Below are 19,634 nucleotides of genomic sequence, written 5' to 3' on the forward strand. Positions count from 1 at the left end.
ACACACTTTTAGAGCAGTGGCAAGTAATTGGGTGTAGCCCACTTAAACAATCACACAAAAAAACAAATCAGTGTTAACGAGAAATGCAACATGTAAAATCAACAATAGCGAAAGAAATACGTCACTTGCCTAAATTTTCACAGAGGGAGTGCGTTGAATAGGAACACTCGTAGGATACGAAACTACAATAACACATAGCGTACAGTTCAACTACAGAGCAAGCATAACATAAAATAATCCATCTGAAAACGAACGCACAAAAAAAAAAGTGTGTGAATATGACACAAGAGAAAAAATGACGGAAAATCCAGCTAAGATACTTTTACACTTGTGGCAATGACGCCTACTCAAAATCGTCTGAACAATCTTCGAAACAGAGTCAATTAAATCACAATATCACAGAAAACGTAAAACCGCCACAATATGTCACCCAACAAGCTGGTTCTGAATGGCATGATTGGAAAACAATATCTGTATTCATTCAAGTTTGCTCTTTTGTTTACTCTGGATGCAGCAACGGCAATCACACAAAAATGTAGACTACGACTAACTGCTTACCGTGAGTGAGAAAAAAAAAAAATATGACAGCATAATTATAAAAGACTATACAGCTTCCGACGAGCGACATAATAGTAGTACACAAATTCAGCCAAAGAAAAAAAAAAACAAAAAAAAACGTCTTCAAAAGGCGTTCAAATAAACAAGGAACAATTAACAGTTTTGCTAATAATGGCATAGTTGTGAACTCCTTACGACAGCACTCTTCTACTTTTGTCCCTGGGTGTGCTGACCACTGACCTATCCAAACAGTCGTAAGAGTGCACTGACCACGAGGGAACGTTGAGTCGAAGGCCAGTCGGCCTTTAGAAAGAGATTATACTGCAAGATCAGGCCTTACGTAACAGGTGGCAGAGAGATGTAGAAGGAGAAAGAGGATGGAAAGAAACAGCCAGGGTCGCTAGGCAGAGGTGAGAGGTAAAGGTGGTTTCTGAGAAGAAGCCAAAATTCAGATAGATCATGGAAACCGGGTAGTATACGAAAGTGCCCTGTTTCTACCCAAATTTGTTAGGTTCAACGACGATATCGAGTAACAATTACTAAAATCGGCCCTTTTCAGAATTACACGATAAAGACATGCATTAATGCGAGACAAAATGAATGTAAATACGACAAAATAAGGGAAGAATTAAGACGGTAGTTATATGAGACATAATATCAACGTATGAAACAAATGAGAAAAAAAAATCACGGACACGTCGTAATAGTACGAAAGTCATCACGATAACATCACAATGGTAAGTTATCAGTACCATGAGGCAAGATGTGACAATTCGAAACTAAATCTGAATATCAGCTGCGCATATCATCATAACTATATTTACACTTGTAATGACTAACATGAAATGCTAATACACAAGGTTTTTTTTTTTTTAGCTTTCGTTTTTAGCAATGGTAATCGGACAGCAATCAACGAAATGTCACTTATATGACATTTGAAAAGAAGGAAATTAAAAACAGTCGAATTACTGCAATCTGTCATTGTAATTTTATCGTATCATTAAAATAGCATAATTATTATACACTAGGTGGCTTATCACGTTTAGAACACACCGAGTGAATGTTAACGAAGCTAAACATATTAATATATACACGTATCTATATACAGCAGAAGAGATTTGCAGACAAACCGACTGGAGAATTATATCTGAGTACTGCCAGATCACGTTTTTTTTGTTTTTTGTTTTTTTTTCAATCGATTAGTCCCATGCAATAATAGAGAATCAACTTTAAAGCGATAATACCCCGTAGGGGCAAGTAGAGGTCTTTACTTGAGGACCGTCACAAAACATAAATCTATAGTACGTGCATAAATTTAACTCGTCACGCATGTATGTATATTATTGAAAAATAAAATATGTGACCCGCTACAACAAAATGATCCTAAAGTCGGGAGAGGTCGATTATTTGAAAATTGCATGATATAATCCCCTAATCTTTCTGCTTTACATTGATATATAACACACTTTATAAAAATAATCGGCTGCGGAGATATCGATGTTTAAAAGAGAGCATGTCGAGACGTCTGGAAAATCACTGTTTCGAGAAAAGCGCCCTGAAAGTCTTCCTTTCGACGCAATCGCGATCAAGGGACACGCAAGGCAGTTCTCACCTCTGGACAATAGAAGGTAAGCCCTAGCAACCCCCGAAGAGTTCATTCAAGCACATCAGCGTCGGCGGTCTCCTCACCAACCAATCAGTGACCAGGATGTGAGAAGCGGCTGAGCATAGTGCACCCCGCCCGCACGCACCAGTCGACTGGGCAGTGTGCGAGCTTCACGCTTCGGTTAGCAGCAAGCTGCAAACTGACCAATGAGATCACTCTGGTAGTTGTTAGGGGCGGAACCTATCTGTGGCGCTCAATCCAAATTTTCGTACCAGTATCTGCTTCCTTGAAACGCCAAAAAACATGGCTCAGAAAAACGCTATTTTTTTGGTCTTTCCTTTGATCATTTTGCTTCAAAATTTCGACAGATGATAGAAGACATGTTAGACTCCAATAATATATCAAAATCAGAAAATCGTAAGTTTTGACCAATTTCAATGCTCTGACTTCAAACACGATTTTCACGGCTTCAACCTTGCGCGACTTTAGGACCTTTTTGTTGTAGCGGGTCACATTATAAAAAAATAGAAAACAACAATGTTATAGACACATAATGCTTTTCATGACTGGAACACAAAGTAAATAAACGATTCAAGCAACAAAAGTGAGAGGTGAACCATAAGAATACAGAAGGAAGAATATGTGACAGGACCGAGGAAATGATAATGCAGACAAAAACAAGCGAAAACAGACTAATGGCTCAGAGTAGAGGATAAGGGGAATGAAACGAGGAGAAAGTACATGACTATACAGACGAAATACAACCGTAACAAAATGTAACCGCACAGGCATGTCATATGCCGACTCCATGCACATCAAAACGTCAATATGATCAATCGAGTCCCTTTGGTCAACAAGAGTTCACTGTCCAAAGGAGGGGAATGCAGGCATGCACTCATCAAATGGAAGTCCATATTCATCCGTTGAGACGAAATGTGAATTGGTTAATCATATATTCTCCGTTCACGTAGTGTAAGAAAAGAAAAATCAGTTATCGTCATCTCCGCAAATGAGAAAACAAAACAAGTAAAAAAAAAAATATTATTTTATCCTTATGTAATCCGGATGGGCGTGGGCAGCGGTCTCTCTCGGCAACGGATCGGGACGCTAGGTATTAAATTGATTAAAGAAAAGAAAAGAAAGCACTCGTTTTAACTAACAAAACTGGGGGAAAATCCTCCTCGGGGATCGTCAGACGTGAAATAATCCAAAATGGCACAGGCGAGGGTAGAGCCCATTAACTGGAAAGTAGACCCCGTAGCAACGTAGATGCTTTTTGAATCGTCTCCTTCTCGTTTGTGACGAGGCCAGCTACGTGGTTGATCCCATGGCGGAGATTGCTCTGGAGGCACTCCGCGTCGGCCCTGGCATCAGCGGCGAGTTGGGAGTTCTTTTTGTCCATCTCATCGACGGCATGACGGAGCTGGGATACCTCTCCCCTAATAGCATTGAGCTCAGCCGAAAATCTTCCCTCCATGGCCCGCAAAGCTGCAAGTAGGTCGCCATTCGAAGGCGCATGTGGCGTGGTCGGGGCGCTGCAGTGTGGTAGGCCTACTGGGTGCTGGCGACTGGAAAATTGCCTAACGCCGTCAGGCCTGGTCGGCAACGGGGTCGGTGTAAATCGAGAAGGAGCTGACTTTTCGGGTGACGAGTCACCACTCACAGAGATTGGAGAGTATTCTGGCTGCTGAGGGGTTGTAATAAGCCCAGAAACAAAATCTTCTTGGAAGGCCATGTTAAAAAGAGGGACGAATGGCAGGAATCCAGGTTGGGCTCGTTCGGAGAGGAGGATAAAATCAATGTTGCTCAACGAAGTGTCTGGTGAAAAGTGACGTGAGACGAGGGGATGGACTCGGCAATAGGACCAACTCGGGAGGGGGGGGGAACATCGAGAGCGTTAGCCATAAATCAGTCTCTCCGGGGGCTTGACGGTCCTTCTGGAGCGTCGCGGCACGATAAGATCCTTATCCCTCGTCTGCGTACTAACATGACGCTTCGCGGGATCGCCTGACAGCTTCAATTTAGCAGAAATGTTTGTTGCCCACGTGGGAATTTCTGCCGACGTGTACGGCTTCAAGCGATCGTGATGTAACACTTTGGTACTTCCATTTTGACAGGTGCGAATTTCTATCGTAAGGTCACTGAGTCGCCGGGTCACTACACAAGGTCCAACCCACTTGTTGGGATTTAGCTTGGGGGAAAGTCGCTTGCGTCTAGAGGAATCCAAATAGTAGACGAGGTCACCGACATGGTAGTTATTTACTGATAGGCGAGAATCATAGTTTTTCTTTTGTCGAGCCCTTGTTTTTCCTAGGTATTCTCTCGCCGTACGGGATGCCTCCGTCATGGTGGCGACGATATCAGCGGCGTGGTCGTTTGGAGATTTTCCCTCGTCGTCTGGGCTGCCTACTCCAAGTGCGACCTCTATCGGTGTCCTAACTTCTCTACCGAGCATCAGGAAGTTAGGGGAAAACCCGGTTGACTCGTGAGCAGTGCTGCGGTAAGCGGACGTCAGCATGGGTAGATTTTCATCCCAGTCGGTTTGTCGCTTGTCGACGAACGCCGTGATCATGTCCACTAGTGTGCGGTTAAACCTCTCGATCATGCCGTTGGATGATGGATGGTACGGGGTGGTCCGAGTTTTAGAAATTTGTAGCAGACTACACAAATCACGAAACAGATCTGAGTCGAAATTTCTGCCCTGATCTGTGTGTATTTCATGTGGCGTACCAAATCGTGATATGAATTCCTTGGCGACTACGTCAGCGATAGTGGCAGCTGTCTGGTCGGGTATGGCGTATGCCTCGGTCCATTTTGTAAATGTGTCCCCAATGACAAGCACATAGCGGTTTCCCTTGCTACTCACGGGAAATGGTCCCATTATGTCCATGCAGACACGGTCCATGGGGGACCCGGCGGAGTAGTCGCCAAGGGGAGCTCTCGGTCTCATCGTCGGCCGCTTTCTAGCTCCACATTTAGCACAGTTGGCGAGGAATATGCGCACGGTCTCTTTCATGTCCAGCCAGTAGAAATGTCTTTTAATTTTGCTTAGGGTCTTTTTCAGTCCTAGGTGCCCAGACATTGTTGGCGAGTGATTGGACTCCACGATGCGATCACGGAACTTGGCTGGGACAACGAGCTGCAGTCTCGAAGTCACCATGCCCTCCGTGAATCTCTTACATAATAGTCCACCAACGATGTCGAGCTGTCCCCACACGAGCCAAAGGTTGCGAACCACAGGGCTCTTGTCGTGGACGCGACCTCGATCTGGCTTGTCCTTGGATTCATTCAGCCACCGATATATGAGCCCGACGTCGGGATCAGCCTTCTGAGCAGCAATCATTTCGTCGCGGTTGACGTCGGTCAAGATTACACCCTGCCGCCCGGTAGTCATTCCGGCAAAGGCATCCGTTTCAGGGACGCAGCGCGGGTTGTTGTCTTGCTCGACACCGACTTCGTTGTCGCGACCTCGCCTCCTCTTAATTCGCAAAGCCCATGCACGCACCACATTTATTCCACCACTAACTAATTTGGGAGATGTCCTGCATCCCCACCTCAAATTTTGGTGTGCGTCTCTCATCATGCGAATTACTAAGGCTACCACTGCACACAGGTACGTCAGTCCACATAGTACCGCAAGTCGCGATTTACACATCGACCACGATAGCAGGGAAAGAACGACAGCGGCCACGACCACGGTGAGACGGCAAGTAGAGTCCTTTCTACGTTCATTTCCATTGACAGTCAGGCAAGAATTTTCATCGACAGCATTATTAGAACATGTGTACTTCACTCGCTTTGCAGATAGAGGGACGACATCATCGACGCTGAAGAAATCAGACCACTCCCGATGTCGTCGCTGGCATGTAGAGCAGCCACCGCAAGGCAAGTCGCGCAGTATGGTAGCTCCATCATAGCACTCACACTTGTCGGGGTCGCACGGCATTCGAGACAGTGAGTCAGCATTACCATGCCGTTTCCCTTCCCGATGCTCGATCACGAAGTCGAACTGCGATAAGATTTCGATCCATCGCGCCATCTGGTCTGTCGGTTCTCGAAACGACATGATCCACCGAAGGGAGGAATGGTCCGTGCGAATCAGGAATTTCCTGCCGAGAAGGAAATGGCGGAAATGACGAGCGAAGGAGACCACGGCTAACAGTTCCCGTCTTGTCGTACAATATTGTCTTTGAGTTCGTGTAAGTGTTCGGCTGGCAAATGCAATAGGGCGTTCAACCTCCTTACGGCTATGTTCGTCCCATTGCATCTGCGACAAGACTGCCCCAATTCCTGTCGCTGAGGCGTCAGTATCGAGAATGAAGAGTCCCTCGTCTTGAGGGTACGCCATCACGACGTCGCTGGTGAGCGTCGATTTCAGCTGTTCAAATGCATCTTGGCAGCTTGCGTCCCACTGGAAGCGACCTTTCTTTTCCAACAGTTTGTTAAGTGGGGCAGCAATTGTAGAGAAGCCCCGGATGAAACGTCTATAATAAGAGCAGAGGCCGAGGAAGGAGCGGACATCAGTTACCGATGTCGGAGTCGACCAGTCTTGAATTCGAGCGACCTTTTCGGGATCAGGCCTCACCCCGTCTTGGCTTACGACGTGTCCGAGGTAGGCGACTTCGGTTTGCAATAGGTTGCACTTACTCGGCTTCAGTTTGAGGCCCGCTTCTCCCAGTCTGGCGAGGACTTCGTCGAGACGGTCAATGTGTTCGTCCACCGACGACCCCATCACGATAATGTCGTCCAGATAAAGTATGATTGTCTTCCACTGTAGGCCTTTCATAATGAGCTCCATCGCCCTCTCAAATGTGCTCGGTGCGTTACATAGTCCAAAAGGCATCGTCACATATTCATAATGTCCTGATCGTGTAGAGAAGGCAGTCTTCGGGCGATCCGCTTCGTCGATTTCAATCTGCCAATACCCCGACTGCAAGTCGAGTGTAGAAAATATTTGAGTTCCACTAAGGCAATCTAGGCAATCTTCTATGCGGGGCAGTGGATAGGCATCTTTTCTAGTCACATCGTTAAGTTTCCTGTAATCGACACATGGTCTTGTCGAGCCGTCTTTCTTTTTCACGTAAACGAGAGGGCTGGACCATGCACTGCTTGACTCACGAATGATGCCTGCTTCAAGCTGGGTTTGAATGATTTCTTCCTCGTCATTCATAAAAGCACGAGGTGGCCGGCGTGGTCTCTGCTTTATTGGTGCAGCATCACCAGTCTCTATTTTGTGCTGCACAATTGATGTCCGCCCGAGATCGGTGGAGGAAGCTGCAAATGACGAGCGATGCCGATGGAGAAGTTGCCCGAGACGATCACGATCAGTTTGTGACGAGAGTCCCTCACAGCTCCTGTCATACAGAGCCTTCAAATCTTTGCTCCATAAGTCCATGCATGCAGCACTCCAGCGCTCCTCGCCTTCAGTCACGTTTACACTCCTCACACGGGTAAAACTACTGTCAATTTCATTGTTAACACAGTCACTATCATATACATGATCAATAGGGTTAATCACAGCTAACCTTCTCCCCGCGTGTAAGCGCACATCTTCGTCAGTTAAATTGAGGACACGAATGGGCACCTTGGCAACGGTATCGGTTACGCTGACGAGGGAATGAGCGACGTATATTCCTTGTTGTGTACGGTGCTCAAGGGGCAGGGGCTCGACAAGGGCGTGTCCATCACATGCATCAAACGGTAGCGGCTCACTAAAGGCGCCATCAACGATGTGTTCGGAGTTGGCACCAACAATAACTTCTGTTTTCGTTATCAAATAACACACTTTATCGAACTGTATTTCGCATGGAAATAAGCGATTATTTATACGCACCCCATGTCTGGCCTCAAGCGAGCAATTGTAATGGTGCATAAAGTCAAAACCTAACAATCCCTCGTCATTGATATCAGCAACATAAGTGTCCCACGGAAAACGCTCGTCGCCTAGTTCGATCACTGCCTGGAATATACCGTGTACCGTGATGTCTCCGTTATCTGCCGCTTTCAGCTTTATGTCCTCGCACAAAGGTCGTAGTTGTGGTCGCGTGTCCATAGGCATTGCATTATACAGCCTCGATGAAATTATTGTCACGGCCGCTCCCGAGTCGACCAAGAACTTGGCACGAGTCTCATTGATTTTTAGTGGGAGAAGGGCAGAATTCCCACAATGTTCACCAATTCGAATGATATTTCGCCGGCTGAGTCTGTCTTCGTCGACGTCTCGTTCATGATCGACGGGGGCGGCCAACTCTAGTTTCCCGATCCGCGAGTATCGAGAGGGGCAGCTCGATGCTGTGACTGTGGAGGGAGCGGAGGAGGAGGCTGTGGTGGCCCTGGTTGACGGTGTTGCTGCAGCTGTTGTGGAGGTGGCTGCCACACAGGAGCTGGCTGTGACGGAGGTGGAGCCCGCGTCCCTACAGGAAACTGATTCTGTGTTTGCCATTCCGGAGCGAGTTGCTGTTCGTAATAGTGGCTACTATGAGGGCAAAATTTGGCGATATGCCCCTCTGTATTGCAGTTGAAACATCGAAGTCGAGAACTCCCTCTGCCACCATTTGACCTCCCACGCGACCTGCTCGGTAGAGATGACGAAAACTGCGCTAGCCTTGCCTCCATTTCTCCAAGACGCCGCTCTAGTGAACGCATGGCCTCTTCCACACCGGCTGTCGTCGTAGAAACCGCCCGAACCGGCCGGGTTGTAGATCGCGTTGACTCCTCACGCAGCTGCATATACCTCTCGGCTATTTCACGAGCCTCGTGGAGCGTCGTGGGCTCGTGCATGCCGATTGTCATTGACATGCTCCCATCCCCGAGGCCGCGAAGAAAGTGGCGAGTCGCTATAGTCTCACGCGTCGCCAGGTCAGCCGTGGGGTACCCGAAAGTTGTCAACCGACGGATATCGGCGGCGTAATCAGCGATTGTTTCCTTCAAAGAGAGACGCCGGGACTCCAGTTGAGACACAAATGTCGATGGTGATGGCTGATGGGCAAATCTGCCCCCGAGAGCAGTAATCAACTGTTCAAAATCTTGCCTGACTTCGTGGCTTAGTTGCTGAAACACAAAGTCCGCTGCATCTCCCCTCAAGCAGGCCAGGAGCCGAAATCGCTTTTCGTTGTTATCCCATCGACAGGCACACGCGAGAGTAGAGAAAGATGAGATGAAACTTTCCCATGGTCTGCCGTTGCCATCGAAATGCTCTTGGGGTGGGAGTTGTACCGACATGTGATATCCAGGCTGGTGCGATACTCCTTCGACGTCGCCTTCCTCGAGGTCCTCCTTTGTCGCGTGCTTTGTCGCTTCCTTAAGCAGTCGACGAGTCTCCTCGAGATGCAGATGGAGCTCCTTAACTTCAGCCTCTAACTGGCTCTTTCTCTTCTTTGGTGACATGTCGGAGTTAATGTTGCGTTTATGTCAAAGTCAAATCGAGTCGTGTTTAAGATCGGATCCCACCGCTGCCACCAGTGTTACGAAAGTTGGGTAAATATCCCTTGCTTCTCTGATGATGAGAATTCAGGGAACCTTCGTTATCAGTTAATGAGAAATGTATTGTAACGCATCGCTCCACACACTCAGCACGCAGTTCAGTCGGACAGCTAGTAGAAAGTAAAGGGGACACAATGACTTCCGGACCTGACAGCAAGTTTATTGTCTCATCCCGACTCGCAGTGTTATGGTGATAAGTGTTTAGTTCGAACCCGCAATCGCAATCTCAATCCGACTCTCTCTACTCGATACACTCCCTAATTTCTGCGAGGAGCCAGTATTTATACCATTCATACGTCCCTGGGCCTGGCCTGGGCGGCACCAGGGAGGTGAGAGGCTCACCTCCCTGGCGGCACGCGACCAAGCCTCAAGAGAGTACAGTTAATTGGCAACAAGGCTGGACCTAAGAACTTAGTCCTTGACCTAATTCGCTGAGGGCAAGTTGAGGACATGGCCAAGTCAGGTCAGTGGAGCGAGGACACTGTGGTCCCGAAGGAGAAGATAACAGTCGGGAGAATCAAAGAGACTTGGAAGGGAGAAGGACTTGTCGCAGACAGAGTAAATAGAGTAGCAGATGGGGGAAGGGAAAGCGAGGCCAAGACCGTTACATTCCAAAGCGTTACATAACCATGATAGCAGGCTATAGTCTGACACACAGGGCGTAGTTATTTGTAATATTATCATCAAAAATCCGTAACACTATCAAATGTGACCGTGCACCTCAAAACGAACATAAAGTCGCACACACTGATTTTGCGTGAGGACTGAAAATAAGTGAAATGGGTCAACTTAGCCGAACTTGACTCTTTCATATTTTCTGGAAGAGTGGGTTTTCTTTTACATTATGCTAAAATTTGGGATCATAAAACGGGCAGGAAAATGTGTTTTTTGGCAGTTTATCTCGAACATTTTTGGTAGAATAGTGTGATTAGGTGTGTCTTTAGAATCCCTTTTTCATTTCTGAAAAACCTTGTCCACACTCTTCAATTTCAACTCTAATAACTTTTGAATGTATAGTGCTACTGCTTTGAAAGTTTGGATTAATTATGGACAGAATGTGTTAATGAGGCATGCTTAATTTCAGTTTAATCTGATAATCCCTTCATTGTTGCTACTCTGGTGGTTTACTTCCTGTTTTTTGTCCCATTCATCGCACAGCCAGCACGGTTTGGTAAAGATTAAGCGCTTGAATAGACACTGTACTTCAGAGCCTCTTTTCTCAGTTCACACTTTTCCTGACTTTGTGCTTTCTTTCCAATATTTAGATAGGTTAGGAGAGTCCATTTGATTTGAGTTATACATCATTATAAAGCTTAAAGTCTGCTCTTTCAGAATATGGTCTTAACCAAAAATTCATGTATGGCGACTTTTTGTTTGTTTTGAGGTGCAGGGTCACAAATGCATGTTCTATGCTGCTGCACTAGCAAAATCTGAAAGATTTTCTTTATTCGGGGGTTTTGTCAAACCAAGTCTCGAATAATCATGTAAAACTTTTATTATGTCGTCGCTCATTGTTTCTGTTATTCTGATTTGGTTATGAGGTTTGTTGGTTTCTGGTTTCTGGTTATTTAAATTGATATAGATAATGAAGGTATAGTATGTTCATTCAAATACACACATAACAGAGCACTTACCTTGAGATGAACATGATACGCGTTGAGTTCTGGTTCGTCTTGCCAAACTTGGCGTAGGCTCAGGCAAATACTCCTCTGCCGCCGGGAAGCCTAGTTCTCCACACACCAATTCGGCAGCTTTTGCGGTAAATCCTTCATAACATGACTCCAGGAACACTAAGCCTTCCAGAGGAGAGGCCCCGTTAACCAGTTGCACAGAGGGCATTTCTTGGAAGTGAATATTACAAATATGTTAATATGCATTGATGTGGAACGCTCATCGTCTTTTCATATGCAGTAAATCTTTAGCATTTGTTCCCAATCGGTGTTGAAAAGAGAATCGGAACTTATGCATTTCTTAACAATGACATCAGTTTCCTTGCAATGGTATGCTAACGAAGATAATCTACCTAGAGATAAGACAAAAAGTAAAGATATACTTCAGTCGATTTCCAACTGAACAAAAAAGTTGGCAACCTCCCATCAAAATTAACAACTTCATACAGCCAAAATAATACCAAAGCATCACACCAAAATTATTGCGTCATATTGACATTTGACGTATTTGATGATCAATGATGCCCCTGACATAGTGTTACTCATCACCGTCACTCTTTGAAATACATCATCATTCTCCAGTAATTTTGGTAATTATATCGCCTTGGATTTCCCAGTGGACGAGGGTGTCATAATTCAGGAACATATCTCATGCAGGTGGTGGAAGTGTGAAAAGTGATATTTTCCTTTTATAAATCATCGAGAGGAAATTGAATTTATTTACATGATCTAACCATTTTTTCTTTGTCTGTTATTTATCCCTTTTTAAGAAAAGGAATCATGTCCGCATTCCAAATTTTCCAATATTATATCTTGGGTGATTTCGCTTTGATTTGATTTGAGAAAAGAAAAACAATTATAGCAAAGGCATTCTGAATGTCAAAATGATAGCACCATGCACCGTCAATGCAGTGTCATGAGATTAAGAAAAAAACAACAACAAACAAACTAAAAATAAAAAGGTAAACCCTCCTGGACTCACTCAGAGCAGGTAATGTAAATCTGCCAATGATTCGCACCGCACATATCTATACGTATTGGCGGACGGGTTGCAAAACCCGTCTCTGAACAGTGTAAATGTATTGGATTGTAACGATGACTTATATTTGTCGAAGATGGGCAGAATATAACTCCTGTTCTGTGAAGGTCCCAAAATAAATTCCCGCTATATGTTGAAGAGTATTGCCAAAGGGTGCCGAGGGTCAGATAGAAAATACAGTCATTAGGCAGAAATCACGGTTAAGAAGTTTATTATGGTGAATCGCTCGAACACATTTACAGGGATGGATTTTGAGGATGTCTAGCAAGGCATGAGAGGTGCGATGCGGTTAAGGACTTATGACTAACTAATACAATAAGCTAACATGACTGGAGACCGTTTCTAGACTGGTGGACTCTCTCCCTCTGTTCAAACATGGGTTTCGCTCTTAGCTGAGGCATGAGAGGTGCAAGGCATGAGAGGTGCGATGCCATGAGGTGCGGATTCCATGAGAGGTGCAAGGCAAGGCATGAGAGGTGCGATGCGGTGAAGAACTTATGACTTACTAACACAATAAGATAACATGACTGGAGACGGTTTCTGGACTGGTTGAATCTCTCTCTGTTCAAACATGGGTTTCGCTCTTAGCTGACAAAATCTTCACTCCATCTCCTCTCGTTAACATCCTCCCAAGCAAGAGAATTTTAAGATAAGTATAAAGTTTGTCTTATATACCCCTTTCAAACAAGCTCCTCTTGTAGGAGAGAGATAGAGAGGACCAGTCATGAAGGTCACGAGATAGACGTTTATCGCGCTGCGGAGTATAGGAGAAGGACGTCTTTGAGCACATAGCTGAGGAGCTCAGAGTCATAGGGAAGGAGAGGACCCAAGGACAGGAGAAAGTAAAGATTAGAAGCAAGCACAAAGTGCTGAAGGACAGTGAGAAGCAAGGGCAAAGGGGAAGGCAAGGACTCTGAAAGTCAGGACGAAGTTGAACTTCGCAGAGCAAGGCAAGAGTTCTGAAAGACAAAGCAAAGTCAAAGTGAGAAGGGACAGAACGAAAGTAATGAAGTGAGAGCAAGGTCAAAGCGAGGGCGGCACAGAATGACTTTTGAAGGCCAGAAGGTCAGTTAGTGAGCACAAGGTCAAAGTGGTGAGAGCGTAGAATGAACTTGTGAAGGTCAGAAGGACAAAGGAAGAGGAACAAAGAGAGAACTCCGCTGTATGCAAAAACTGATGATTTGCAATAGCGTTAGGGAGACATCCTTTACATAGAGTCGTACAATAATCATGAAAGCAATGAAAAACATGTAATGCTATATGCATAATGTTACATCAAACATCTTAACCAATATGCGTGACAGTATTACTGAGTTCGGTGATGCTGTTTGTAAGTATATTCATATACATTAAATGTTAGGAAGCATGATTATGAATCATCTTAACTACAAGATCACAATCAACATATTAAACATATGTCGAAGAGGCTTGACTGCTTTCACGTTGGTCTTTATAAGTGTTACGCGATGAAGAGAAAGATGGTAGTCACTTTGTCGCATTGTCACTTTTGATATACCCACTCCCATTTTTTCCCAAGGATTGGTGTTTGTTGCCCGAAGTGAAAAAAAAAAAAAAAAATTTCAAATTTCTCATTTCCCAAGTATGAAGGCATATGATGAAAAAAAAAACAAACAAACAAAAAAAAACAAACAAACAAACAGTCAACTCATAAAATGCACCTGCGAAATAAGAAGACAAATCTGAAAGCATAATAATGTATAAAAAGCGATTGATACTTACCATTGTAGCACTTCACGGTCATCTTGAAATTCACAGGGTATATATTATATACCGTATAGTTAGCTTCGTCTTATGGCTCAGCGATAAAACGGACGAAGACGGGGAACCGCTTAAAACAAGAGTGCTGAACGTTTTGTTTGCTACTTCATCTAATATTTGGAATCCCAACACTCTGTTATTGAGAGACTCAATTTCAGTGAGAATTCGCCTTCCGGTAGGTGCATGTACAACCCAACCATCGCCGTTGGTAACGCAGTCTTTATCACACCACAAATCACGCTCTTCAGGTCGTTCCATACAGGTCTGAGATAGATCTGTAAGATAACAAGAGAACGGAGTGCGTTTTATGTCACATTGTATCAGAAAATGTATAGTCTCATAGATTCATTTTACAGTCGGTTGGAGAGTGAAATAACCTTATCAGGTACTTTGTGTGCTTCTGACATTTCTAGATGAACATATTTTCCTGTATTCTTTGCTTGTGCACATTCCTTTTCCATTCCCAGAGGGTTGTGAAGGTAAAATCTTCATAGAGGTATAGACAGCCAATTAATTAACCCACCAGATTCTAGGTCAATCACAAATACATTCACCATCAAAACCACATTGTGTTTTGATATTTACAAAGTGAATGATGACGCAATGCACATTGACGAACGCGTAAATTATTAACGTTTTATGTTGCTTTTTCTCTATAATCCTGGTGAATTTTTGTTAGTTTTGGGATATAGCGTCATATATATTATGACGCATACTGCACTAAGTAAGCTACAGTTAAACTCTTAGAAACCCCTGCTGTTTGCGAAAATCAAGAAGTTATGTCAGAAATGCATGTGCAGATTTGATATCACGAAAACATTAGGTAACGAGTGTTATCATAAAAATCAATATTAAGAATCGTCTTAACAGGTGTAAGTTGAGTTTGCACTTAAAATACCACTTTATTGCCACTACAGACGTGCAACAATTCGTACAGATAAGAACATGATAATGATAGTACTTGTAACAACCGCAATAATGATGTTGAGAATGAAACATACTGGGTGGATAATGATAGGAAAGAAAACAAAATACGTACATTTTTCAGTTGCCAAGGCGAGAGACGGATTGCTACAGATGAAACCAGCAAATAGCAATGCTAGGACCGTCATTTTTCATTCGTCTTTCGAAACTGCACCAATCATAATCCAACTGTTTAGAAACCAAGTCCCAGCACTATGCAAGATATCTCTGAAAGCAAGAAGCCAGACAAAAGTTCTTCCAATAAAAGGCAATCAACGAGTCCTGTCTTTTGTACGGATTGATAAAGGCTGTATGAAACACCTCATGAGCTGTTATGGAATGGACGCTTACATGAATTATATGGGGGGGGGGGGAGGGAGGTGTGACTCATTGCTTGTGCTTTCGTATATATCATACAGAAATTTCTTCGAAGCAGTTCTGCATAAAGGCCCACTTAGGCCTGTCAGTCATTCCTTGAATGCGTGTGAAAGACATCACCATTTCTCAACTAACATTCTGCTATTTCAATTTTAGTTTCATATCCGTGTACAAAATTGGCTTTAAGAACAATGGCAGGGTCGTCCATATTAAAGGTGCCCCAAGAGTAGCCACTTATCCTCCATATATTATTTTCATTACAGGAAAACTGATATCGTTTTCGGTTTGCCGTAGTAGTTGGAGGAGAATCACTTCATTGTTGTGATATTGATGAAAAACAGCAGACCTTTTTTTTTTTTTTAGTAGTGATTAATGATGATCCAAACTTTGCCTTGCCGCGCTGATGCTTACACTTTGCCTTTGATAGTTGAGGTTGGCATTACGCATTACATCTACGACTAATCGTTTTGTCAACACAGCCGAATTATTGTAATGTTCAAGTATAATAATCTGTTAACAAACGTTTTGCTTGGACATCTTACAACGTATGTCATTTTCCTGTCTTGTTTTCAGTAATTAGTACGTACTGTTGTTAATGTAGTATTGATCGATTTTACAAAATTCCCAACCCCTTTAATATCTTTTGTCATTTCATTGAAGGAGGCTGCGTATTACACGTACCTGTTACACTTCCCCTTTCCGTAGGACACATTGACATTCCCAGCACACTTCTGAGAAAGCTACTGATTTAAATGTCATAAAGGGGGTGTTCTATTGTAATTGCAGAATCACACTACTGGAACATCACCACTTTGGTCTCTATCTTACTAAGTATGATGAAACTGATCAACTGCCCATTTTTGTTTAAATCTATAATCAATCTGTGTAAACGATGAAGCAGTTGTCGTTTACAAACTATCATTGACATCACAATTTGAAGGGGATATCGATGCATCACACATTGTGTTAACCTTTTAACTTGTTTATCTCATATTTTTATTGATCTTTCCCTGTAAGATGTATATAAGCATATATATATGGGTGAGAATTTTGAACAATGTACAATTGCAAATGTTCGTACCTTATGACATTCTTTCCCTTAGAACACGCCAGGATGATCTAAGAAACCAGATTTTTTCATGTCATCTCAAAGATTGGTAAATTTCCTTTCAGGAAATATATGGTTTGGTTGACTTTTGCCTGATATTTTTCATTTCACAAGGACTTAAAGCGTAAAAATACGGTAAAAACGCTATTTTCACAATAATTTTTGTTTTTCAAACTAATGATGTGCATTTTTAATGGTACGTGGCATCTAATATCTGACCATGTTCTGGATCTGACATATCATGGGTATGTACCACAAAATTATAAGAACTTTATGAGCACGTATAAAATTACAGAGAACAATTAAAATATCAAAGTCCTAAACAGACGAACGTCCGTGATGCTTTTATTTCTATCGCTGCTGCAAATTCTACTTTGTTGTCCCAACTGTAACGTATACGAAAATTTGGTGTTCCACCTAATGAACAAATCCTGCAAAAATTGTACGTCTACTGGCTGTACATGGGACGTAATATTCTTTTATGCAAAATTATACTCAGTTTTCGTCACGGACGTGCTTCCGCTATTTTCTAATAAAGATCGTAGCCCATGAAACGTTATTGGCGATATTGTTCAGAGTCGTAATCAACTAAGATCTAGCAACACGATAATATGTTTGTTTTGAGTTTCTGTCCATCCTTTGTCAAATAAGAACCGAAATTATATTTTTAGACGAACCTCCAAGAAAAAAAGAACGTCCGTGATGATTAAAACGTTTTCGAGTGGGATACCATCTTGCTTTGATGGCGAAGGTGCATTTTACCTTTGGCTCTCTAGCCGAGGAGCTGCATGCCATTTTTGGAGCGGACTGAGGTTCGTCCGCAGTTTTTGGACCATGCAATTCACCAAAAACCAAGCATATAATTAATATTTTCTCTGAAAATTCACCTCCTGATCCCCCTCGGAGCAATACATATCTTGTAAGGATGTCAAATTCCTTATAATTTGCATTGACAATACCTTTTCAAATTTTTGAAAGAGTTAGGAAGGCTAGGTACTCTCTGCCGATTAGTTATCCGTCCTGGAACATGACCCTAGTAGTAGAACGAACGTCCGTGATAATTCCAGAGAACGTCCGTGACGTATGCAATCCCTCCGATAGGGATAACTTGTCCCGAAAGTGTCTTGTATTCTTTAAAACTTTTGGCTCGAATAGCGACAAATAAAGTTTTACAAAGTAGAAAATGAGTTTAGAGCAGTAGTTTCAGAATTTCTAAGGCGTTATGTGATCATAACGAACAAACAATTGAAAATTTACTCACATGGTTATTTTACGCTTGTTTTCCCTCTAATTAGACAAAAAAAAACAGCTAAACACTTAAAATAAAGTTATAGGAAAATGGAATTTTGCGTAATCTGTAATTTCTGTGCGTTTAAATTTCTTTCTAATGAGGTTCTGGAGACAATGTGTACTGTTACAGGTTCTGAAAGTTTCGCTCACGGACGTTCTGTCCGAGAAAGGAAATTTCTGACAATTACAAATATATCACTGCACATAAGATTAATGTTAGTTGAAAATATTACCAAATCACCGAGCCGCTCATACCCGAAAGTGAATAGCGTTCATCACTCAATTTACCTGTAATAACAAACGGAAAACGTTTTTTTTTTTTTTCACGGATGTTCGTTGGTTGAATAAGTCAGTGGATTACATAGTAGGAGAAAGAGGATCAGTGCCACTTTTTAGTGACAGGTGCTCTAAGTGTTTATCTTTTGAGTATGGTAGCTGCCGTCTCAAACAGAACACATCCAGTTTTGGTCTCCATAACGGACGTTCGCTGTAATTGTCATGATATTAAATGCCTTAATTCATTCTTATTTTTCTCTTCATGACGATTTTTCTGTCATTCCCTCAATAGCCTGAACATGCTGCGACCATATAGAAAACAAAAAACAAAACAAAACAAACCAAAACAAATCCGAAAAGTGCTACGCAATCACATTCAGGATAATGACGGAAGAAGTCTGTAATGAGCATGTGTTGAATAAGAAACGGAAAAGTTTCAAAAGGACGTGGAAGCAGTTGAATGAAAATGACTGAGAAACAGAAAAGAATTGCCAGTGCACTCCCGTTATACCAAATTCCTCTGGGTAAGTTTTTGTTTGTTTGTTTATGTTTTTTATTCATCGAAAACACACAAATCTTCCGCTTATCATCACATGATGTTGTTTTATACTCATCAATGAAAAGCAATATTCATTTGTAATTTTTTCCAAGATTTGTTTTTTTTTTTTCATTTTACATTTAAGAGACAGAGAGATCGTCAATTTGTTTGTGCATTTGTGCTTACTTTGAAAACACATGTTAAAAAAAGTTATGATTAAGAATAGGTTTGAGGTTGCACTTTGATACGTTCGCTCTTCCAAAGATTCGTTACTCCGATGTCCAAAGGTTTGTTATTCCAAAATGAAAAAAAAAAAAGAAAATTGTAGTTAATTCAGGAGGTTTGTCATTAGAAATGTTCTTCGAAAAATAGATAGTAAGGATCATTATTTTTAGGTCCGTTCTTCTAAAAGTGGAATGGGCCTAATATTCGTTTAGGTGAAAACGGTTATTATGAGGTTTTGAAATTGGAGTATTTTAGTTGTTAACTTGTTTCTCCACATTTGGATAAGCGAACATAATTTTTCATGTTCCAATTAATAAGCCTTTCGATTAACCTTCGGAGATTCCTATCATTTACCGAATAAAGAAGATTCATAATTATACGAACTCTATCAATTTTCGTATTGACAAACTATATGAATAACGAGCCTCCGAAATGACGCGTTACAAAAGGTTTGTTATAACAAACCATATTGTATAATATCGAAGTCACAAACATCCATCCACGTTATATGGACTTATTATGGACTTGTTATGACGAAACTTCGCAGTATCGAACCAATCATCATTTCTGACTAATATACTCCTCGGTAACAGTGTGTAACACAAGGAGCAAATACAGAGGGATTTCTTCCTAACGTATTCGTTTGCCCTCCCCAGCTAAACTTTGTATTTCTATAACGGAGCACATTTCTGTTGTTTTTCCATATTAATTCTTTGTCATAA

The 19,634-nt window shown here is 42.6% G+C and overlaps 1 protein-coding gene across 1 annotated transcript in view; it reads right to left on the bottom strand.

The window, feature by feature from the left end:
* LOC140227737 (uncharacterized) overlaps positions 1-14,117 on the bottom strand; it is a 34,190-nt gene extending 20,073 nt beyond the window's left edge. The window contains 2 exon segments of the mRNA XM_072308139.1: positions 11,281-11,487; positions 14,096-14,117. Of these exon segments, the coding sequence (XP_072164240.1) occupies positions 11,281-11,487; positions 14,096-14,117 (229 nt within the window).
* Between the last annotated feature and the right edge of the window lie 5,517 nt (positions 14,118-19,634).

Source organism: Diadema setosum, chromosome 4 (genome assembly GCF_964275005.1).
Source record: "Diadema setosum chromosome 4, eeDiaSeto1, whole genome shotgun sequence".
Classification (NCBI taxonomy): domain Eukaryota; kingdom Metazoa; phylum Echinodermata; class Echinoidea; order Diadematoida; family Diadematidae; genus Diadema; species Diadema setosum.